The sequence below is a fragment of the Phoxinus phoxinus genome (genome assembly GCF_949152265.1).
Source record: "Phoxinus phoxinus genome assembly, chromosome: 5".
Taxonomy (NCBI): Eukaryota; Metazoa; Chordata; class Actinopteri; order Cypriniformes; family Leuciscidae; genus Phoxinus; species Phoxinus phoxinus.
The window spans coordinates 36,367,162-36,392,746 of NC_136880.1; the positions used below are offsets into that span (position 1 = coordinate 36,367,162).

Here is a 25,585-nt window from a genome sequence, read left to right on the forward strand (position 1 = left end):
GTCGCGAAATGGCGGCGACACGAGAGCAACCGTGTGCTGTGACATGGACGCCGTGGCGTGTGAGGCGGGGGGCATGTTTAACACAGTATGCATCCCGCGCGCGCTCAGCTCTCTGTGTCGAGAGAGAGCGCGCGGGACGAGTCCCGTAGGGCTCGTGATGTTTGTGAATAAACGTGGGCGCTTGGTGGCGGGCACATTTATAACACCGGGAACACTGTTTTTGTGTACTGACTGACCGTTCGTTAGTTTCGTTTTTACAGAAAACCGCGGAACGTGCAGTGTGTAGTGGTTGTGGGCACTTGGCAGTGGGTCACGCTCACTACATGTAAAACACAATCGGCATGAGCCGATTTTATGTGTGCAGACCCTGTGTTGTTCAGGGCTGTGCTTGCACGGGTTGAAAAACCGGGCTCTGGTCGCGAAATGGCGGCGACACGAGAGCAGTCGTGTGCTGTAACATGGGCGCCATTGCAGCGTGATGCGGGGGCGCGCTTAATCGAGCGGGCAGCCCGCGCGCGCTCTCAGCTCTCTCAGCTGAAAGAGGGAGCGCGCGGTGCGAGCCCCGTACGGCTCGGCATGTTTGAGAATAAATGTGGGTGCGTGAACGCGGGTACATTTATAGCACTGGGAAGTACTGTCTATTAGAACTGACTGACCGTGCATAGGTTTCGTTTCATAGAAACCGTGTGACATGTAGCTTGTAGTGATTGTGGGCGCTTGAAAACGGGCACGCTCACTACATATAATGCACAATCGAAATGAGTCGATTTATGTGTGCAAGCCCTGTATTGTGCGGGGCTGTGCTTGTGTGTACAGATGGGCACTGGGTCGTGGGCATACAGTTACACACATTACATCATCGGCCATGGCCGGGACACCGTGTAGCACAGAGAGTACTGTCTATCAGAACCGACTGACCGTACGTTCGTTTCGTTTTTACAGAAACCACGGGACATGCAGTGTGTAGTGATTGTGGGCACTGAAAAGCGGGCACGCTCACTAGCTTACATGTGAAGCACAACCGACACGAGTCGATTTTATGTGTGCAAGCCCTGTATTGTGTAGGGCTGTGCTTGTGTGTACGAATGGGCACTAGGTCGTGGGCATTACGGATACACACATTACACCATCGGCCGTGGCCGGGACACCAGTAAATACATTTTCAGATTTACCTGGGGCGTCGTGAAAACGGCGTCTGTGTGCAGGCAAACGGGCATTGATGCCGATTTGGTGACTGCAAAATACACTGGCACGGTCGCGAATGTTGGGACTGTGCGAGCGAGACATTTTAGTGAAATCCGGCCGCGGCGGGATTTTAACACTGTAGCTTTCCTCGAAGCAGAAATGCGCATCCTGGCTGAAAACGGGGCTTTCCGGGACTCCGCGATTTCTTCGTGAATTCAGGAAGAAAAAGGCGCGGGTCGTGAGGACGGTAACGTACGTTCCTCTGCAGAAAAGCAGCCATCCAGCCGGTAAGCGCATCGATGCTGGTCTTTCTCCGTCGACGCTCACGAGCGGCGGGGGAGGGGAGATCCTCGGAGCTCGCCCATCCCTCGCTACCCGAAGCGAGGAGAGAACAGCAGTCGTCCTCCACAGACACGGCTTCATCTTCCTCGTCCATGACGGACGCGGCGGCACACAGCGGCCCTTGTCCGTCGGTCAGAGAGTCGAGCGAAGCGGGCGGAGAAGCTAGCGGCAGCAGCGGCGAGCACCTCGTGGTGGAGGGAGGTTCCGGGCTCCGCTGAGCACGGCGCTTTTCACGGCGCGGCACTACAGCGGGCGGAAAAGGGTGCAGCTTCAGTAAATGAACGCCAGGCGAGTCCGCAGAGTCACCGTAGGCATCAAATTACAGCGATGGCAGCCGCCATCGACGAGAGCTGAAGCTGCGTGATACTCACAGGCAGGAAACACAGCACGTGGTCCCTGTCGCTGAGCGGGGCTCTACACGAGCCACAGGAGGTGCGAGACATCTTGAAAAAGACGCTCGGCTCTTTTAGTGTGGAAAAACTGTGTGACGCGACGGCGAACACACACACAAAACACACACACATAATGTAAAGGATATTCCACGCCGGAGAAGCGCAGCAGGGAACGGCGGCTGAAGGCGGCGATGACCAGCGGCTTCAGGTAAGAGGCGCGTCCTGCTGAGGTGCTTGTATCCAAACGGCTGTGGTGGCTCGAATCCAATCCAACGATGCGTGCAGCTTCGTGAATTTAAGAAAATCGGCGTGTTAGACAGCTATGCTCGTATTTATAGGCCTAGGCCACGCCTGTTTGGGCGGGAGGTGACGCAGAAGGGCGCGAAGCGTCCTCATTGGTCAGCGTCCTGGCCTCGCATAGGCTGTGCTTTTCTGGCAGAGCAGCCAATGGGTGAGCTGTATTGCTCCGCCTAGGTTGTATGCTTCAGAAAAGCGTTTTACAATATTACAAAATTAAGGATTAATTTTTGGCTTCAATCTCGACAAAGAAATATCTTTCCCGTAGCGTTCTTCGACGCAGTACGAGAGAACTCTACGTAAGAGAACCAATATATTACAAATGTGACAAGATTAAGGGGTTATAGCGATCACTAAAAGGGGAACCGAAAGGAAAAACATAGAATGTTATCTCACTTTTCGGATACACTTTGGAAGCTGTGCAGTGGAGGAGGTTTAGACGTTTCAAGCTTATAATAATGTAAATGAACAAACAAGTGAAGATAACACAAGTATATTCAAGAAAAAGACAGCGACAGCGTATCTTAGTTCTATGTATCTTAGCTAGTAATATAGCCATCATAGGCATCTCGCCGTCCGTTTTCAGGCCTTCCCGCTCCTTAAAGGATAATTCCGGTATTTAACACCTTGAGTCTATATTGTAGTTTGTTTTGGATGAACAAGAGTGGTGGACAACATTTTTTTGACAATGGTTCCTCTCTCGAGTTTTTGACTATAATAGAATTGGCCATGGACCCATTTAACATTAGAGTCAATGGGCATGTCCGAAAATGTCATTAAAACAGCCAATAATGTTCGTTCACAAAACTGTTAAACTCACCGAGTGGTTAGTGGTGTTCGTTGATGACTATAAACAATATATCGTCGCATTTGACATGACAATGACATTTTCGGACATGCCCATTGACTCCAATATTAAATGGGTCCATGGCCAATTCTATTATAGTCAAAAACTCGAGAGAGGAACCATTGTCAAAAAAATGTTGTCCACCACTCTTGTTCATCCAAAACAAACTACAATATAGACTCAAGGTGTTAAATACCGGAATTATCCTTTAAGGTCCTTCAGAACTGAAAAGCTTCTCCGATATTAACGCGGGTTCTACCTCTTGCCTGATCGTAACCCTTTTTTTAAAGTGTATACACTATATCTGTTGGAACGAATTCCGAAATTCGAATATAATTCGAATATTTAAAAAATCAATACTATTCGAATGCTGAAGTTACTATTCGAATATTGCTTTTTTTATTTATTTTATTTTATTTTTTGTTATATGATATCTTGCCTGCCTTTCTCGCCAACTTGGCTTACACAGGCATGTGAAAATGAAATGCTTTTGTTTCGTCTGATAAACAATTAAAAAATTGAATCGTAACACAATTGTGCGCGTTATCCACACTGCATCGTCATAACAATACTGTCAATAATGGCGGCGAGCAATGTCTCCATGGAAACGGAGATCACCACTCCTGACAATTTGAGAAGCGATGTGTGGAAGGTGTTTGGATTTCAAATCATAAATGGGAAAATTAAATCACAAATAAAGTCTGAATGAAATATCACTCCTCAACTTTCAACCTTACTGTGCGTTCACACCGGACGCGAATAGCGCGTCAAATTCGCGCCTGCCGCGTCTAGTTATACACTTGACCACTTTTGTGTCCATTCGCGCCTGACGCGCTATTCGCGTCCGGTGTGAACGCACCATTAGGGCACATCTGACAACGCTACACCATGACAAGCTATAGGCGATCTGTCCAAGGAACCGCTGCTAAAACAGGCAAGAATTACTTATTTTCTTCTCTTTATCACGGGGCTTACCAGCTGTCTGCTGTCCTAGCCGCGCAACAATCACTGACAGAGTTGTGAAACTCTGACACAACATCAGACAACTGATCAGTGGAAAAATGTCCATTCAAGTTGCCAAATTAAAGTCATTAATTTTGTTCCGCTGTTTTATTGTTAATAAAAAAACGCTATCACCCGTTTCTAAATGTTTATTGTAATGTTAGCTGTCCCCAGGGCAGGACTTAGGGTGGTGGGGGCCCCTGGGCTTGAGTCACTTTCGGGCCCTACCGTCTATACATTACTTTAAATAGAACAAAATGATACACAAGCTATGTATTAGAGCAACACAATTCTGAATAAACTGAGAATAAAACTAGAGATCACGATTCTGAACAAACAACTAAAAAAATAACAATTTATCTTAATTGCTGAAGTCTACAAAAATGTTTCATTAATCTGAATTATTTATTAAAAAAACTTAGGTTTGAATGAATGATTTAATTCCTCAATCAAATACAATTGTTTCATAGATGAATCAGCATCTTTGAACGAATCTCCTGAATGAACGATTCAATCACAAATGTTTTTTAAAAGTAATTTGTCGCCATCTGGTGGCGTAACAATATAATCGATCCAATCGTTATTTGAAGTGCAAAGCTACTTTCAAAAGGTGACATGGTACAGTATACAGTGTTACATGTAAAAACCGTGCTAATTTATTTATATGACCACTGATTGAAGCTTGAAAAAGTTTGCTTAACTTTTTCAAATCTGGACAGTCAGATCCCAAACAAGCAAAAATCGTTTCCGCTGATCAAAAAGGAGACCACGGTGGACACAGTAGCCTAGTATCGATATCTCGTTATTTCGACATAAGGGGACATTCTAATCTGCATTAAGCCACATTAAGCGTTCTTATAGCCTAATGGTTTTCTATGGGAGGAAAATGCTTAACCGTTCATATTATTGGCTCATCTGATTTTTTGTACATAGCATCGCCTATTTGTTAGGATTTTAGTATCATAATGATTAGGCTTATAAATGCACGCACAATTATCCGTGAACTTGATTTGAACAAATGCCTTTCAGCTTGTGTGTGCAAAATTCAGAATTAAATTAATGTGCAGAAATGTGTAGGCTACAAATAGAGAGTAGGATATGTAGGCCTACTATACTGTTGTAGCCATTAAAAAAGCGCGTTTCATATTTGTTATAATATTATACCTTTTTTTTTTTTTCATTGATTTCCATTTGATTTATGAAAAGTGAACAGCACGACCGAGATAGGGTGCGGAATATGAGACATTGATTTTGACCGTTGAAGTTGAAGTTGTTATAGAAAGCCTTTCTTTAAAGTGAATTTCGTTTTGTATAAATTGTATCTTAATTTTAATCAATTTTTCATCAACCAATTGCCTGTATTTAATGAATAGGCCGACGAAACAAATATAGCCTAACGGAGGCGCCCGCGCGCTCACTTGCATTGCACGTAAACTAGAGCACATCCTAACTTAACGAAACTCAGTGTATGCCTCACACAGACATGACAAATACATCAAATACACAAAGCTTGAAATGTCTTTAAACGAAATAATTCAAAACGAAAAAAGAAAAAGGCTACTCTCTGATAATCCATTATTAGGCTTATTTATGTGCATTTCTTTCTATAAGCGCGTTCACACGGAGATGGCGATCGTCAACTTCATCTTTGCAGCCGAGTCGACACTTTTAGAGAAAACACTTGTTTATTAATAAAAATCAATACACGCATCACCGGATTTACACACACGCACACATATTATTTCGAAATAACGAGATACTGTGTTGAAATAACATTATTATTAATAATAGCCTACATCTTTGTTAAAATAATTTAACAAATGAACGTGAACTAGTTCATTTTTAGATATGTGAACTTAGTTCATTTAAAAAAAAAAAAAGAACTATGACATGAACTAGTTCATTATCATCTGTGTGAACTGAACTTTGAGCTAGTTCTTTTTAAGTATGAACTGGCACAACACTGATCGCGATGCTGAGCTACAGTGAAATGATAGAAAAGACATGATCTGTGTTAGCAATTCGCCTCATTCGCGCAAACTGGATGCGCGAATGAGGCTCGCGTCTACCGCGCCGCGCTAAACACCGCGCCGCAGGACCTCTAGACGCGCGTTACATTGACTTAACATTGAAATCACTCGCGCCAGACGCTGAAGAGTGAGTGAGTAATCATTTTAAAATAAAATTGACTTTAATCAAACCACGGATCCGTGATAAGTTTTGTGATCCGTCTCGCCACTAGTGTAGTCACTATGATCACTTTGAGGGGGGGGATAAATTTATCCCCACCGGGGATACAAATAATTAAGCAGAGGCAGGGATACATTGACCAGAAAGGGGGAAATCCCACGCATCCCCCCCGGCAAATCGCACCCTGGATATATTATTGAAAAAAATCAAACGTAAAAGGGCGGGGCCCCCTATTGAGCGGGGCCCATGGGCTTGAGCCCAGTCAAGCCCAATGGTAAGTCCGGCCTTGGCTGTCCCTCTAGTGGACAGAACGTGTAACAACAACCGAATGCTATAGTGGCATTGACGATCCATAAGCCTGTGTAATGTCGCAAATATTAATAATAGGATGAATTTGAGCATTTAATATTCGAATATTATTCGAATATTAAATAAAATAAGGAATGAAATTCGAATAGTATTATAGAGGAAGATTGACAGCCCTAGTATACACCCCTCACTGCTGATTGGCTACAAGTGTGTTTTGGTGCTCAGTCCAATCCACTTTCCAACAGCGATGTAGTGTCTGTCTGTCTTTTATTCTATCGTTCTAGAGATATATCTGTCTTTCATATAGTTCTGTATATGATGATACAAAAGTCTATGAATGTATTTTTACTAGCAGGTACACTGTATGCTACCTTAGCTAATTAGTGCTATCTATGAATAGAAAGGGCTTTTTATTTTTTCAAAACTTTTAAACAATGTCGAACTCCATCTATCCTGATTTATTGTCTGATTGTTATTCTATCTACCTGTTTGTATTTGTCTATACTTGCTTTTAACAGTCTATGTATATGTCTCTGTTTGACACCCTTTTTTCTTTATCCATCCATCCATCCATCCATCCATCCATCCATCCATCCATCCATCCATCCATCCATCCATCCGTTTATCTGTCTTCTCCTTTCTCCTAGACGTGCTGCAGTGGTCTTAGAGCATTTGTTCTCTGTACATGTAATCCGATTTTAATGACAATGCGAGAGAGGAGGAGGACCCCTGTTGCCGTTATGTAATCCTGTTCAGCATGCACCTTTGTCTGCCAGCAACTTTCTGTCACCTTCTAACAAACGATGCAGTCTCTTTGTCACTCTCGCTTTCTTTGTTTTCCTTTTTTATTTGTTTTTCTTTTATAAAGGCTGTATATGATAGCCCATCTTTAACAATACAATTAATTAGCAAAGCAGCAGCTGCTTTCCCTAATAAGATATACTTTACATATATACACACAAACATGTGGGGCCAATATGTGGGCATGGCATGCTTTCATCTGAATGTGTCTGTGTGCTCACACGCAGAGCTTTGTCTGTCGAGAGTGGATCGGGCATGGAATAAACTGTTTCTAAGCAACAGTAGCATCTGGAGAGTTTTGGTTCCTTTGCCCCACTTTATAGCACTGCAACCTCTCTAGGAGATTCATATTGATCCCAGATCTCTCCGCAACTACACTTTCAAACATTCTTACATTTTAATGAAGTCTAAAACTGTGCTTGTTACTTCATTAGCAGGTTTGGAATCAAATACTTCTCCTACCCGACAGATGGCTGATTTTACAGGTTTAACGGTAGACTTGAGCTGAAGTTAGTGAATGTTGTTTTTTACCTTTAGATTTAGCTCAGGTGTCATATCACAGATGCAAAAAGATTTATAATCAATCATAAAGCAGATGTCATGTAGGAATGTGTCAGTACAAAGCGGGATTTTGTTTGTTTGTTCCCCAAATCAGTTCATTGCAAATTATGCCCTGCAGATGATTCTATGACATCTGCTTTATGATGGAGTCCAAATCAGTTTCCACCTGTGATATGACACCTGAGCTAAATCTAAAGGTAAAAAAACAACATTCACCAACTTCAGCTCAAGTCTACCGTTAAACCTGTAAGATCAGCCATCTATCGGGTAGGAGAATAACTTTATTTTTATTTTTTATTATTCGTTTATTCCAGGCAATAGCACAAAAAAAAAAAATATATATATGAAGGTAGACAATATGGTTAAAAAAACAAAAAACAAAACAAATATACAGTATTCAAATATAACAATCAATTTCAATTTCAATTCAATTTCAATTTCAATTTCGGAACTTGATTCCGAACACACGGGCAGTGTCTTACACAAGAACAGTCAAAAGGGAAGCCTAAGATTTAAGAAAGTATCAGCAGTGCTTTAATGTTAAAAGCAATTTAACAATTTAACTGAAAATTTTTAAAACACGTACTGCTTCATTGATGTCTCTTTGACCTCACTCAGGTAATGGATCCATCCTGCCGTGTGAAAAGTGTTTACCGTTTGTGGTTGAATTAAAATGCTGGATATTCATGACAGTCAGCTCAAATAGATGTGCTGACTCAGTAAGTCATTCTGCTGAGATATCAGGTGCAGAAGAGGTCATTGTCTTTGACCTTTGCCCAGTTTTCAGTCAGAATGTTTTTTGTTTTTTTTTCACAAACAAAAGAACTGGATTTGGATAGAACAGAAGCTGAGCGGAATCTGGATTGCACAGAAAACCTTTGAACTTTCAACTATTGTGTGATTCAGGCTGCTGGTGCCAAATCCCAGTACCCATTAAAACTGGAAACCCTCTTGGACCTCTGAACAAGAGGGATGGTGGGCGGTCCGGATACGATATTCGGTTTGGTTTTTGATTAGAAATCCTTAAATGGATTCTTCGTAACCATCAAAATATGTACATTTATGCATTTAAAATACAGCATCACAATATTACTAAAGCTACAAAAAAAAGTAAAATGAAACATTTTGGGATTTAAAAAAAAAAAAACTTTAGCAATTCATCCCTTGATTTAGCAAAGTAAGCTAGTAACCACAGAAACAAATCAAATTAAAAATGTTAAAAAATATATATATTATTATTATTATTATAAATATAATATTTATTCCTTTATTTTTGTAAACCTTTGGACAGGATGATGGTGTGTAACTATTTATTTATTTTGACAACCCTATTATATTATACCACGCTACACGCATTGCAGTACTCTTATGATAATATTTATGTAATCAGCTAACTATCAGCTTTTTGACCTGGCATTACACACTCCTGATTGAGGTCCAGAGGGGTTGAATGGGGTCTTGGATTTGGCAAGACACACACACTAGCACCGATCACCAGGTATTTGACTTATTACTAGATCAATGTACAAAAAGCCAAGCGGGGTCTGGAGTGTGTGTTTTGATAATTCAGCAAGGCAGATTTTTACTGACTTTGCAGAAGATTTGGGGTTTATACCACAAACCAATCTTTTTAGTGTTGGAGTGAAACTTTATGGAGTTCGGGCTTCATCTCTCGTGGGTGTACAGTGTTGAAGTGTGTGGGGTGTTAGACAGCGGAGTGTTCTTGTGGTAGATTTGATGTCTGTCGAGTTCAGAATAAAAGTAACTCTGTAGAGTTGCTTTCCTGTGGGAGTTCAGAGGCTGCCAGAGTCCTCTGCCCTTTTCAAAAAAGACAAGCACAAAAAAAACACACACCCTCCTTCCCCCTCTCGCCCACACTCAGGTATCTTGTCTCATACCCTGTCTCTTTGACATTCTATGCTTCGAAATCCAACAGATGGACAGAGATGTGCCTTTCATTTCCAAATCCTCCGCAATTCTTCTGCATACATTCAACAGGATAATCAACTCTAGAACCTTCTCTCGCTCTCTCAGCGAATGCCAGAGTAAGTTTGAACGGTCTGTTGCTCTATCACGTCGTCCTCTGCTCACCTTTAGCTCCGGTCAGCTCAGGCTTGTTTTGTTTCTTCAATGTTTGCTGAGAAGGAAGGTGTTTGGCAGCTCTGACCCCACACTGGCTTCATGTAGTTTACAGACACACCCACTAATTAGGTAATTAGGAAATCATTTTTAACAAATGAACACAAATGAAAGCATGCTGGTACTGCAGTAATTGGTGTCCATCAACTCTCTCTTTTCATTTTAGTGGAGTATGATTTATTTGCAATACAATAACTGTACATGTGTGCAGTGTATATTAAGTTAAATAGGAGTAAATTAGAAGTATTGACAAATCAAATAAAGTCTTTATCTCTCTCCCTCACTCACACAGACTCATCCACAGAGATTACTTGGGAAAAGATTAATAGTCAAATCCTTTTGCATGGAAGACTGCCACAGACTGACTTAAGATCATGATTAAACATATCAAGAAAATATTGTCTTGTCCTTCCATCTGTAGTCCCTCAGCTGAGATGGTTGAGACATAACTAAACCTGTAAACTATGTAGAAAGGACACTAAAGATGTAAAGAAGGCAGTAGTGTTGAGGTTTAGCTCTAAAATTGTAAACTTTACTTTAAACTAGCAAATAGGGTTTATGTTTGAATTTTTTAAATTTGACTAATGAAGACAATTTTAAAAACAGAAACATTAAACTTTACAGTAAACTTGTGAAGGACACTAAAACGGTAAACAAGCTGGTTGAGTTGAGGTCTTAGCACTAAAATAACTTATTGTAAATTAGCATATAAGCTTGCTTCTTAAAAACGTAAAATTCTACTGTAAGCAAGCCGTTTTATAAGTGAAATATGAAATTTTACTGTAAACTTTCGATAAAGGGCACTAAAAGAGTAAACAAGCCAGTAGGTTTGAGGTTTTAGCAATACAATTTTAAACTTATTGTAAACTAGCATATAAGCTTCTTAAAATGTTACAGTAAACTTGCAACAAAGGGCACTACAACTGTAAAAAAACCAGGCAGATTTGAATTTTTTGCACTAAAATAATCAAAAGGTTAATTTTTGAAGACTATACATATCTGAAAATTATATTTACAACCAGATTTGTTGGTTTCACATTTTAAATTGTAAGCTTTACTTCAAGGTTGAATTTTAAAACCTAAAGCAGTAAATATGCAAATTGTATTAAAACGACATCTTTATGATGAGCTCAATTTGGCACAGACACAAACCTAGGCTGATAGCCTGTTGGCTGTGGGTCATTTACTTTGTGTTCTCTGATATTAGTAGTAACTTCTGTTGAAAGGTCACAGGGTCAGGAAAAAAAATCATGATCCCATGTGTGCAAGTCAGAGGTCAGCACTGAATGTTAGGGTCAGTGTTATTGCTGCAGAGTGTGTACTAGCCACTACTAATCAGAAACTATTTTCAAGGTCAGTAGAAATGGCGTATATTCTCTTTCTCATTGTCTCTTGCTCACTTAATTCACTATCTTCAACTCTTGTTTCTTGTGTGTCACACACGTAAAGAAAGAACCAGAAATGACTGTGTGTGCGGTTTATGAATTCTGAGCCAGGAGAAGGCATTAAGGAAGGATAAGATTAAGTTGAGACCGTGTGTGTGTCCGGGGCAGAGACAAAGCATTACATCATCATATCAGGTCAAGAGAGATGCTGTACTGAGTTGACACACAGACCAGCTGCTCTCTCTCTCCCACTTTCTCTTCCTCTTTTTCTCGCTAGTGTTATGTTCCAAAATCCTTGCAAACTTTTCAGTCTGTACTTGAAATGGTATTTGTCTGTTGATGTCATAGTAATTGTCTCTATCCTGTTACAGTTCTTGGTAGTTGCTAATCATAAGTATTTTACTTTGAAATTAGTTCCATACCATTTGCACTTGCAGACATAGATTACATTTTAAGTCATGCAGCTTGAGGAAAAGGAGTAAAGGTGTTGCTTTTGTTAGACTCACAAGTTTGCTTGGTTTATTAATGAACAGGTCATAAAAATCTTCTGGTTTTATAATAAAGGATGGGTAGCTAGGAACTCACTGTGCCTTCAAATTAGTCCATGAGGTGCGTAGACAAAAAAATCCAATAACAGAGGCACTTCAAAAGAGTCTGCACACTCCACAAAAGACGAAAGATGCCAAAAAGCAAGATAAAGTCAAGTGCTTTTACTGAGAAAAAAGGCAAACGTTTCGGTCACATACGACCTTTCTCAATGCCAAACTATAAAGGATGGACCTGAGCCATTATGTCTAATGATGTTGAAAAAAGACCCACCTGTGAACTCTTTGGTTAATTGAACTTCTCTGCCCACGTCACATTTGAGACCAATCTGACTCAACCAATCAACTGTTTCCGTGTGCATAAACTGCTAAGTTTTACAAGTTAGTCATCTCATTTTTTTCTTCAAAACTTTTTTAAGCTAGTTGAATAAAAAAGTAGAGATTGGTCTATGTTTATCCACCTGGCCTCTTGAATCAGTAGTTAGGCCACCAAAGAGTGTGCATTCTGTTACATGAGCAGCATCGCAGTCGTTGTCAGAGCAGAGAGGATTCTGGGAGAGTCCCTCTGGTAGGTCACATGCTGAATTCAGAACTGCATACTAGTAGACTACTCGTATTACTTTTACCATATCTTTCTATGGCAGAAAATAGTAGTTTGCTATATGCAAATGTTGCTAGGTCTCAAATTCAGCAACAGTCTCACTAAAAACAAAGCTCTTACGGTGACTAAGGGCCTGTGGGAAATGCAGACATATCGACTAGTCAGGGAACACAGCAGTGGTACAGATAGAGGGCAGAGGATTTGTAACTTTATCGACACATGTTCGTGAAATGACAAAGTTGCCATAAATGTTCATGCAAACTTCCTTACACTAAGGTCACAAACAATGAAGTTAAAGAGGTCTGAAGTGTCCTCTACACCTTCTTTTCATCCTTTCATCCCTCTATCCCCTCTGTCATTCTCTCTCTCTCTGTGTGCAGATTGTGGTGAGTAAGCTCTTTAATCTCTCTGTCCTGCTCTCATTTTCTCCTGCCGTGAGTCGACTGCTAACATCCCCTCCAGCCAAACCGTGTGTGTGTGTATGTTCGGAAAAGCTCCTTGAGTCTCATCAGGAATTCACCTAGAGTTATCTCTGCACCAAACACACACTTTCTCTCAACACACACAAATATGATTCATATCACTTTACACAACTGGGGACATCCTCTCCCTTACAAACACTCAAACTCACATACTTTACGGCGATCCCCGCTCAAGAGAAAGAGATATTAATACGCACTTGAGAATACATAAATGCTCCCTTGTGTTCCTGTAAAAGCGTGTGTGTGTGTGTGTGTGTGTGTGTGTGTGTGTGTGTGTGTGTGTGTGTGTGTGTGTGTGTGTGCGCGCACAGACTGCAGCCTGGCAGGAGGGTGATTGGAAATGTCGCCTTGGCCACTACACTTCTTTGTTCCCTTTTTCTTTGGGTGAGTTCGAACATTGCTATGCCCTACTCACTTTATTTTGGGTCATTTATAGTTCTTAAAGCTGCAGTCCGTAGCTTTTCCTCTTTGTCGCCATCTTTGTTTGAAATCTGCAATTGCAGTCATTCGCGGAATTATCAACTTTACGTGAGTTGTGCTTTTGTGTCAGATAGCTTCTTTTGTGTCTTGAATTCAAGTTTATTTCAACTTGTGTCTTTTTGTGTAACGCCAGGTTAAACAAACATTTTTGGGATCATGTGATCCCATGTAACATGTTAAATGACCTCAGATTTCAAATGCACCTCCCAGGATCACATGATTAAATGTAATTTATTCCTGTGATGGCTGAATTTTCAGCATCATTACTCCAGTCTTCAGTGTCACATGATTCATAGGAAATCATTCTATGGCTATTCTATGCATGGCTAGGTAGTTGATGGTTATGATTGAAACTCCTGATTTGAAAAATTAAGAGGTGTTTCCCAATGCATCTTTGTTGAATAAAAGTATTTATTTCTTTTATATAGTTTATGTATTTATTTACTTACTTGTTGTGGTAATGTGTGTATAAAGACAACAATATTAGTAATATAGGCCTATACATGCTTTCACATACATTGTATATGGTTATTGGTATCTTTTAGTATTAATGCAGAGAGAGAGAGAGACAGACAGCAAGTTTGTCCTTAGTCTGTGAACTGATGACGCCAACTCTGACAAAACTGCCAAATTTTCCATACGTTTTAATCATTATGATCACAGCACTTCGTAATTGATGTAACATGCTCATTGTTTCTGCTTAAATGAAAACATAATGTTAGCTAATTGCATAATTTGTATTATCTTGAAACTGTTACTGTATATTTCTGCCATATGGATATTACTTTATCCATTTAATAATGGATATTAAAATATAATATGTATATTTTTTTTAACACTGTCACCTCTGATAACCGATTACTCTTAATTGTACCATAAATATGCATTTTCTTTGAAGCTGCTTTGAAACGATGTTGTGAGAAGCGCTATTAAAATAAATGTGAGTGTGAATGAACTGCAGCTTTGATCTCTGACCTCTGTCTCAATGATTTGAAACATTTCACACTGAGAGTTGCATTGATTGTCTTGTTGTCAAAAATATCAGTCATGCATTGGTGTCTGTGTAACAGTAAAAGTTACATCTAAGTTCATTAGAGATGAGTTTAGTTTGGTTGAATGGTTCATTGGAGAATCTTTCAGATAGTGTGTGACACACGATCTCAGTGTCTCAGTGTGTGTGACGGAGATAAACAGACACATCACTGCTTGTAGTGGAACATGTTCATAGCCGTAAACACAGTGACACATATGCTCACTGCTTTTCTCGTCCTATGCTTGCACTCTCGTGACCTAATTACGGCACTGCTGATGATGGTTATTTTTTCTCTCTCTCTGTTCCTGTGTTCTTGTGTATCTGCTATTCCCAGCATACTTTGGGAGGCTGGTAAACAAAGCCCTGTGGGAGTCTGTCTATATGCGCTCTATCTCACATCACCAAGGCAACAGAGCCGCTCCCTCCCTGAAGATGACATTTCCGGGAACTATATGAGAGTTTGTGTGCGCACGGAAGTGTCTGGGTTTAACATCAAGGCGAATGTTAATACTATATAGAGAAAAACGTGTGGTTTTCCAGGAAAGAACATATATGTTCAGAGAACACGCATATCAGGAGTAGTCACGAATTCCAGGAAAGTGATGATAATTTATCTTAGAACATGTTTGTCCTCTCATTTAGATGCTGATCTGTATCTCTTCATGCATGTCTTTCTCCAACATGCATTACAGACCTGCAGAGGAACTGCTTAGTTGTGTCTCTTGTGAACAACTTCAATAGTTTTTTCAGTTCAGGTAATATCTAGATTTGTGGTTCTCTAATGGTTTTGCTTCAGGATTCACATTTTACATTGGACATCCAGTGGGAATCCAACATGTTACTATTATTTTAAAAATAAACAAAAATTGGCATTGAAACAGGCATTGAAATTAAATTATTAGGCTTAATTTTAAAATTGAAGTGTATAGTATGGTTATTGTTCTTGGTGTGAACAGGCCTTACCTATCCATTGATAAGATTGCCAGTATGTTTCACTTTTAGTAATCAGCCAATGTAATTGTCAAGTTATAACAAAATAATGTCACAAAAAGTCTAGCTGACTGTGACATCACTATTTTATTTTGAGAGCCCTAGTCATGTCTTTATTCTGCTAGTGTTGCGTAATTCATTGAAATGTCATGCTCCACTTGGTATGACATCATGGTGTTAAATCATTTACACTATACTGCAGCATTGGTGCATTATGGGAAATCATAGATGAGCCACTTTCATCGTCTCAAAGATAAAAACATCAACTGATCCTCAGTGACAGTATGAATGAGACTGGTTGGTTTCATGATGAAACATGTTCCAATTTGAAACATATAGTTTCTGAAAGAGAGAGAAGGTTTTGTGAAATTGCATCCTGACTAGGAAAGAGTTCATACAGTGAATCCTAGAGATTACTCTCTCTATTCCAGAGACACAGTGCCTAGAGATCTGTGGATGGCACGTTCTTGAGCCTCTGGGTCTTGTGATGTTTGTTCGACACGTCTCGTGACTGTCTGAGATGTGGAATAATTTTTTCCGTCTCCCTATGTGGAGAAGGAGAGAGTGAGAGAGCAGGGAATGAAGGAATGCTACGCGTGATATGCTAGACTAACTTTAGCGTTCTGTCCTGTTAGCGTGTCCGCTCTGGAAATTCCCAGGTCCTCGACACCACTACGAAAGCCCTGAAGAGGGAGATGCAGGCAGCGGTAGAAAAGGTCAGGGGCCATGTGTAGCTGGTGATGTCACGGAGAGAGCGGAAACAAGGACTGTTTATGAGTGGAGGGCAGTGGTTGACTTGTCAGCTTAGGAATACTCTCTCTCTCTCCGTGTTTCACACATTTATTTACACTGTTGTAGTGACCTGTTGTATAAACCACCAACACCTGTGAGGCAGGGTATACTGTATTAATATCAGCATAAACAGCACACAAATGTCTGTCTCATGTTCAAGCTTTTTGGCACACGCTGGTCATTTAAAAATATATTTAAGTGTGTCGGTTTTGTCTTTCTAGTGGCACGAAACAGAATTGGAGAAATAATGGCTGTTTTCAAGTCCGGTTTCTTAAATAGAAAGCCTTGTCTGCCATTGGTCAAAAAATCTGCCCAAAACCAATGTTGTTGGTTGAGTTAGTTATGTCAAAAAAATGACAATATTGCAATTCCGTTTGATATCAGTAGTGGTGCAGAAATTACACGTCACCTTTGAGATTGAATGGGAGAAATTATTAAAAAAATGTCTGCCAAAATACCATAATTAATTAGGCCATATTTATTTATACTATACATTTTGAATAAGTTAACATTGTATTCAGGATTGTTAACTAAAAGTATTAAAAATAAAAACAATTTTTTTTTAAAAACAAATTTGTGAAACAAAGCTCAAATAACTGGATTTTATTTTTTGTTTGAAGTAATAAAAATACTAAGCTAAAATGGAAATAAAAATAGTTAAATAAAAAAAAATGAAAAACTAATAAAAAAGACAAAAGCAATTTTCAAAAGCAAAAAATACTACTAATAAAACGAAACCTGAAAATATAACAATAAAAAGCTTATTCAAAATATGAATAAATACTATAATATTTGTAATTAATACTGAACTTCCTCCTTTGCATAAAGAGCTTTTAAAATCTCTGTCAGGTTGTTTCATTTATTTAGGTTTATTGTAGTGATAATAATATCTATAGTAAGTATGTTAAGAGAAATTAAGGGTTGTTTTATTGAAGTAGGTTTTGATATGCTAAAAAAAACACATTGGTTTTTTTTCCACTGGCACACTTGAACTGAATGGTTTTGTAATGAGATCTGGGAAGAGTGGCAGCATGAGCGAGATAACCTCTATAAAGAGCAATAAATCGAATTTGAGACACTTTGATTTAAACGTACCATTAGGTGCCTCCAGGGAAACGCCTTTTGTCCAGCTGAGATGACAGCATGCAAGCTTCCAGATAACACTAAAAGTGCACCAACTTTCCTGTGAAAAATGACTTCATGACTTTGTTATCTTTACATTCAGCGTTAAGTGCGAATAGAGAAGTGTTGACTACAGACTGAGAAAATGCCTTTGATTAAACACCCTCTGTAAGATTGCTCGTTAAGCAACCTTTAATTAGACTAACGAAGAAGGCGATAATTAAAGTTGCTCTCGCCTCTGGAGCTGAGACGTACAACCCACGCGCCACAACAGGAAGTCACAACATGTGACTTCCTGTCACTCACGCCTCTGGTTAGACTGGTGATTTTGAATCGTCTGACAACTTTTTATACAAAAAGTCACATGGGTGGCACATTTTAAAATTAGAATGTTTTCATTATGAGAAAGTTATCACTTTCATGCTGCTTTATGACTTCTTGGCCCCGTTCTAAGCTAACTTACGCAAGAATGCAGTAAGTTGAGTGACTATGGTACATTTATTTGCGAAAGCGACTACTATATTATCACTCCATGTCTGTAGAAAGTGGTCACTTCCAGAATTGAGATGGGAAACATTGTGGTATCCTCCATTGCAATGCAGCAAGCAACATTTTTAACATTTTGAAACACTTTGATTTTAGCTATAATTTTAACAATATTAGCAACATAGCAAACATATTTTGTGTTTAAAACTGCTTTTAAACATTCTCTGGACCGTAATGTGTGTAGAACCTATGGTGGAAAGAGCCAAAAAATATTAAGAAAGGGTGGTTGTGTACACACTGCTGACACACATTTATGTTCAATGTGTTAAAAATGAATTTTGTATAATAAGCCCCCTTTAACGAAACAATAACTTTTTGAATATTAGTGTAGAACACTGATGTCAACAGTTAACCATATACATGAGTTTAAAATCTTAAAAGTTTGGTTTTGACATCAAAACCTGAACAGACATGCACATTGAATAAGCTGACAGAAGGCCTGTAAAGGTCTTTATATGCTGTGAAGTTCATAGTATGTACAGTATGTGACCTCTGATGTCTCCTGTTCATCAAACTTTTTTTGTAAAGACATAACATAAATATACAGTAACAGAACTCTCAAACCGTTTTTCACTTGCCAGACTCTTTCTCTCTGTCTCTCTCTCAGGTTGTGGTAACAGTGCTCTGAGCTATGATATGTACCAGGCCGGCTACACCTCCATCACTAATGTGGATTACTCCAGTGTTTGTGTGGAGAGCATGGCGGAGAGACACAAGGACTGCGCTCAGCTCAGCTGGTTGTGCATGGACGCCCGTCGACTGGCCTTCTCTGACGGTGTGTTTGATGTGGTTTTGGAGAAGGGAACTCTGGACGCCATGCTGGTGGAGGAGACCGACCCGTGGAAGGTCTCCGAGAAGGCGGCCCGACTGCTGCACCAGGTTCTCTTAGAGGTGAGGAACGACAGTGTAACATTTGGACTTTGAGGGGCTTCAGCTGTCTGAATTCTGGAGACTAAGGGTTCTAGATGGATAAAGGTGAAGAATGTAATTTCTTCATTGCTAGTGGCACGTAAACACAATTGTTCTGCCAATCAGGTGGTCCTTCCCCAAACTTACACCACTGGATGAGCCAAGAGTTCCCGTTCCATTCAAACAAAAAAGATTGAGCATAATCTTTGAGTTACATGCTTTACTTTTAAAGGGGTGGTTGATTATGATTTCACTTTTCTAACTTTAGTTAGTGTGTAATGTTGCTGTTTGAGCATAAACAACATCTGCAAAGTTATGATGCTCAAAGTTCAAAGCAAAGAGAGATATTTACTTTTAAAGAAATCGTTTTTTAAGGACTACAACAAACGCCTGGTAGGGACTACACAACATTCCTCCCGGGTTAATGACATCACCAATCCTAGAATTTACATAAACTCCACCCCAGGAACGTGATTTATAGAATATGCTGATCAATGACTAAAAGATAACTACACATAAGCTACATAATTTTCTCAACTAATCATTCAGAAATATCCTGTTGCTTCTACATGTTGTCACTTCCGCTTGAGTCTCTCCATCATTGTCTGAATCCAGTTTGAACATAAAAGGCTAAAAGTTTTTGAAATTTTCAGTGTGTGTGTGTGTGTGTGAGGTAAAAGGACACAAGCTGTTGTAGCTCCCCCCTCTGTGCCTGGAGCAGCAGCTCATTTGCATTTAAAGGGACAGACACAAAACGGTGCGTTTTTGCTCACCCTCAAAAAGTGACAACTATATAAACATGCTATATAAAAATATCTGTGGGGTATTTTGAGCTAAAACTTCACATACACACTCTGGGGACATCAGTGACTTATTTTACATCTTGTGAAAAAGGCATTATACCACCCCTTTAACAGACTTAAGTTTGCTTATGTTTTTCATCCCTTACTGATGTTCTGGTAGGGACTAGACAGAACTATCCTCTTATTCTTCCCCTTTGAAACCTGGTTATTTGACTTCCTTAGAGATCTAAGAGAATATTTATGAATAACTTCAGTTTCTTTACGCAATGTGCTTGTCGGTTTCTTCTCGAAACACTCGATTCCAGAGGCAGTGTAAGGAGGAGACAGGCATTATTGAAACTGTAACTCTCAATTGTGTTTACATTTAGTATTTTATACATTTAATATTTACAGTAAGTAAAAAGAGCCAGTGGGACTATTTGCTGGGAACAGATTTGAGTCCGTTTTTTAAATGTTTGAATTAAAGGGATAGTTCACCCAAAAATGACAATTATTCTGCCATCACCTACTCGCCCTCAAGTTGTTCCAAACCTGTATGAGTTTCTTTCTTGTGTTGAACACAAAAGAAGATATTTGAAAGAATGCTGTTAATCAAACAGTTGACGGTAGACATTGACTTCTTTAGTAGGAAAAAAAAAAGCATTGAAGTCAGTGGCCACCGTCTACTGTCTTGTTACCAACATTCTAAAAAATATCTTTGTGTTCAACACAAGAAGGAAATACACGCAGGTAAAAACATTTTACATCTTTACATCAGGACTGATGATTCTAAACAGTCTAAGTTTGGCAGCTCAGCTCAGGAGAAGCATTTCACGTATGCCGTATGAGTCCATTTTTACATCTTGGGTAGAGATTAATTCGACTCTTCGAAATTTGAAGAACTTCCACATCTGTCACATCCCTTAATGCAGATTAGAGGAAAGGAAAATAACAGTACAGAGGACATGCTGACTCATGTTCAGTGACATAAGGGGCCACAGATGTGAAGTGTTTTTCCCTTTTATCCTTAAATGAGTCGTTCAAACCTTGTGTTATTAAACTCACAGGGGTTGAGTGGCTTTCACTCAATCCCACAATGCATTACTACAAGAATTATTCATCAGATGTCTTAGTGAGTGCCATGCAGCATAAGAACAACCCTGTGTTTTTTGCGTGTTAAAGGTCTACTAATAGACGTTTTGACTCTTAAAACTCAGGAAATATTTCCGTACAATCTAGCCTTTCATCACAGCAGAAATCACAGTGCCATTTATATTTAATCTCTTTCTCTCATGTTAATAGTGTAACAGTCAGTTCAGTTTCCTCCCTTCATAGTTTATTCATCAGTATGTCAGAGCAGCACAGATTAGGCTGGCAGTCTGGTGTGTGTGTGTGTGTGTGTGTGTGTGTGTGTGTGTGTGTGTGTGTGTGTGTGTGTGTGTGTGTGTGTGTGTGTGTGTGTGGCCTGGTAAACCCTATATTATCGGGACAATTTGTCCCCACAAAAATGGCAATATCTGAAATCCTTGTCCTTGTGGGGACATTTTTATGGACAGGTTATAAATCATACTAAGTAATGATTTTTTGAAATGTAAAAATTCATTAAGTTTTCTGTGATGGGTAGGTTTAGGGTTAGGGGATGGAATATACAATATACGTGTGTGTGCGCGTGTGTGCGCGTGTGTGTGTTTGTGTGTGTTTGTGTGTGTGTGTGTGTGTGTGTGTGTGTGTGTGTGTGTGTGTGTGTGTGTGTGTGGGCATGATTTACATGATGTCCACAAAATTTAAAAATATACAGTCTCATGATGCTTTTTACACCTTTCTAACCTCAGGAAAGAAAGAGGAAGGTTATGAGCAAGAGAAAACAATTGTACTGTGCTCTGTTTTCTCCTTCTTAGCAAAGCCATTAAGCTGTTCTATGTTGGCAGTTATGAAGGATCAATGTCCTCTCTTCCTCTATTCTAGTGTTTGTGGTAATTTACAGCTTTAGGTATTAACTCAGATAGGATATGGAGTCCAGATGTTGGAAGGGAAATAAGTTACAGATTATGTCATGTTTTCAAACAAATTGTTAATCTGATTGTGCCACTCTCCAATCATTGATGTGTGTTTTTAGGTATGCATGCCTCTGCACATTAAGCTGTGAAAAGTGAAAGTAATAATAACATTACACACTTTCAACAATGTCATTATTAACAGATTACTGATAGAACAAAATCATATATTTGGACTTTTTTAAAGCTATATTAAGGCTCCACTTCAGCTTCATGCACAAGATTAAAACTAAATTAAAACCTAAACTCTGAGCCGAGTCTCGCAATTGTGTTATTGTCTGGCCAATATTAGTTATTGATTTAAGTTTCAAGTTTATTAAATCCACTGACAGGTGAAAAATATCAAGTCTGATATCACTACTTATGATTTGTGCTCATAATAAAAGTTAAAAAAAGTTCTAATGAGAAAGGAAAAGGAAGTAGTTTGAATTAGATCTGGTTTTACAGCAGGAAGATCCATAAACTGGAGATCTTCTATCATCACTGTGTCTTTGAGCATGCTGACATACTGTATGTAATTTCACATATAGTTACAAAGAAGTACAAAGAAGTTTCACATTAAATCAAACATGAGATTTGGAACTAGAAAGATTGAAGTTGTATTTTCTTGTAAAATGTGCTCCAATAATCTTTTTTTTTTTTTTAACTTTGAAAACCATTTAGAAAAACCAATGGTAAAATAATGTGCTGTTGATATATTTGAAGAGCATTTAACGAATATTGGCACTTAGTCAATACTGTCCTCATGACACACAAGGATTTCAGATATTGCCATTTTTGTGGGCACACTTTGTCCTGATAATATAGGGTTTACCAGGCCACACACACACACGCACGCACGCACACACTCTCTCTCTCTCTCTCTCTCTCTCTTAACAATCTGACACATTAAAACACTCTTAAACACTTGAAAACATGAAAACATCATCATCTCCGTCTCTCTCTCTCTCTCTCTCTCTCTCTCACACACACACACACACACACACACACACACACACACACACACACACACACACACACACACACACACACACACACACACACACACACACACACACGTAGGTGTGAAATTTATTTTTCAGCCTGACACGCTCCATGAATCACCTACACCCGTTTCCATAGAAACGCTGTCCGCACACACAGAGCTCCCTCCCCAAACACGCGCACACAGACACACAGAGATTGCTTCGGTGAGTGTCACACTCGCCTGTGGTGAAGAAGTGAGATATTTGTCTGATGTTGTTTAGATTCACTCTGCTGACCCGTACAGAGTACAAACAAGTCTTCAGTCCGTCTTTCTCGCATGTTCACTTGGCTATCTAGCTGTGTGAATGAGGACTCACTTGTTTAGATTTATTTGTTTTTATATAAAGCTAATTATATTTACTATAGACTAACCCACACATCTTGAATTTTTACACCAGACAGACTTTACAGGACCACCTGAGTTTGCTTGTGTGAACTAAAGGAGTGTATAAAGTTGACTGGAATCTAGTCTTGTACTTTCTGTTGTTTTGGCACATGCATTCACACGTTTGCATTCATATCTATATAAAGTATAGAAGCGTAACTACTAAGCAAAACTACACTGTAAAAAAAAAATGTTGGTTTAACTTAAAAAAGTAAGTTACCTTGTTGCCTTAAAATTTTGAGTTTGTTGTAATTACAAATTTGAGTTAATACAACCAAGAAGAATGGTTTAATAAACAAACTCAAAATAGTGTGTTATCATCACACATTAGTTATCACATTAAGTTGATTTGACAAAAGATAAAAAGTTGTGATAACAAATCATGAAAATATTTTTTACAGTGTAGCAAAGCGTGCCAAAAATCCATACACTCAAAATACTTAATTTGAATATATATTTTATTTGAATATTTATTTAATTCGATCATGCTGTGCTTCATTGGATTGTAGTTATTTCCCTCACTAAAGCCATTAAGTACACAGTCTTGTACCTTTGTGTTTTTGTTCAATTTTTAAATACTTTTTTGCTTCAAATCAAAGTTTGTAATGTTTTGATTCACCTTTGCTGGTTGACTCTGTTCATGGTTTATAACTCTTTGACTAAGACTTTTTTGAAATCCTTATGAGAGAAATGAATGGAAAAAATACTTCCAGAACCAGCGCTGCTTAAAAGTGGGCGGACACTGATGCATTGCACACTGTAGAATATAATACAATAGAATACAATGGAATAGAATAGCTTTCCAATTAAGTAAAGATATCACTTTCTATGAAAGGATGCACACGCAAACTAGTAACTTTAATGTATCAGATACACAGCATTAGTTTTTCCTGTGATTTGCATGAGACACACTCAGGGGTCAGGAATAGTCCAGAAGTTCAGTGCTATCTTGAAGAAAGTCTAAGACATGTCTGACTGGTCAAAAAACCTCCTCACTAAGGGCTCAACCTTTATATGTGGAAGTGGAGAAAGATGCCCACACACACTCAGTCTCTTACCGCTCTTTTGTTCTTGTCTTTGGTCTTAGCTAATACCTAAAGCTTCCTAATTACAATGCCTAGGGCCCGGTTACATAATACTTCAACAGAGAGAGAGAGATGGAAGCAGCTGAGGAGGGAGGCTGCGGAATGGATGGTTAAATTGCACATCAACTCTCATTTTCTGTCTGCTCGTTTTCTTCATTTTCCCTCTCCTTTCTTTGCCCTCCGGCTCTTACGCTCACTCGGAAAAAGGAAACGAGAGAAAGAGTAGAAAGCCAGGATCGAGAGGATGAGGGTCTTATCAGATTTCTTCACTTTAAAGGACTGTGCTCCTGCAGTCAGTTGATTATAATTTTTAATCAAAAGAATTAGGTGATATGCCAATAATTGCTGTTAATTGCATAAGTCAATATTAAAAGAAATAAAAAGTACAATATTTGCAGGAAAAAAAGTCCCAAAATGAATACAAATTATTTTAATTGACAAAGATAATTCAAAGTCATTGTGGTAGATGAAAGTGTGATTTAAAAAATCGAATTAATGCGTGAAAGTGTGTGCTTTTTAAAGCATGCAGTTATATATTGTGTATTGAATAGAAAAATACAGGGAAAGAAAGAGAGATGATATTTCTATGCTTCCATCCATGTGGGTGAGCTCATTTATCTGTCAGCTCATCAAAGTCTTGATAGCTCCCTTGTTAGTATCATACATACACAGCAGTGTGCTAACTAGAGCCAGAGTTATGTAATACTGCAGTCCTGATTTCTTAGACTCAGACAGGCAGATTTGTGCTCATATCAATCAGACATTGCAAAATGAAATTTGGGATGTGATAGTCTCTGTGTGTGGGATAAAGTGTGTGCGGTATGAGACGCATGGAGTGTGAGGTGTAGTTTGAGGGTGCGGTAAACCACGTGTGTTATCTAAGAGTTGTGTTTTGAGTGTTTGTGTGTTCCGGACAGGGTTGTACACTCTTCAGAATTAAATTGAGAATGTCTTTTAAATGCCAACTTGATTCTGTAATTTGAGTTTCATTTGATTTCTGCAAATAGGATGTAGATTTGCAATTTGAATTCAAGGTAGTAGAATTAAATCTATTGAAATTCAAAATAACTCGCATAACATTGTTTGTCAGAACACATTTTGAATGATGGCTTGACAAAGCCTTGTTTGAAAGTTTACAAAAAGTATAAAAAGCTTTGGAATTTGGCAGTTTATGGGCCTTCCAGACTGAATGGATGGATGGATGTTTTTGGATCAGGGTGGAAGAACACTTCCCATAATGCATTACCTTTGTTAAAATTCTTTGAATGGCAATTCAGTAAACTCCTCTTTCTGTCATTCCCAT

General features: G+C 39.1%; 1 protein-coding gene across 3 annotated transcripts in view; it reads left to right on the forward strand.

Moving 5' to 3' along the window:
• The window catches only part of ece2a (endothelin converting enzyme 2a), a 77,433-nt gene that overhangs the window by 17,609 nt on the left and 34,239 nt on the right, over positions 1-25,585 (forward strand). For all 3 annotated transcript variants that reach the window (XM_079613915.1, XM_079613913.1, XM_079613914.1), the window contains exon 3: positions 18,649-18,932. In XM_079613915.1, coding sequence (XP_079470041.1) covers positions 18,649-18,932 — 284 coding nt within the window. The remainder of the gene's footprint in view (positions 1-18,648; positions 18,933-25,585) is intronic.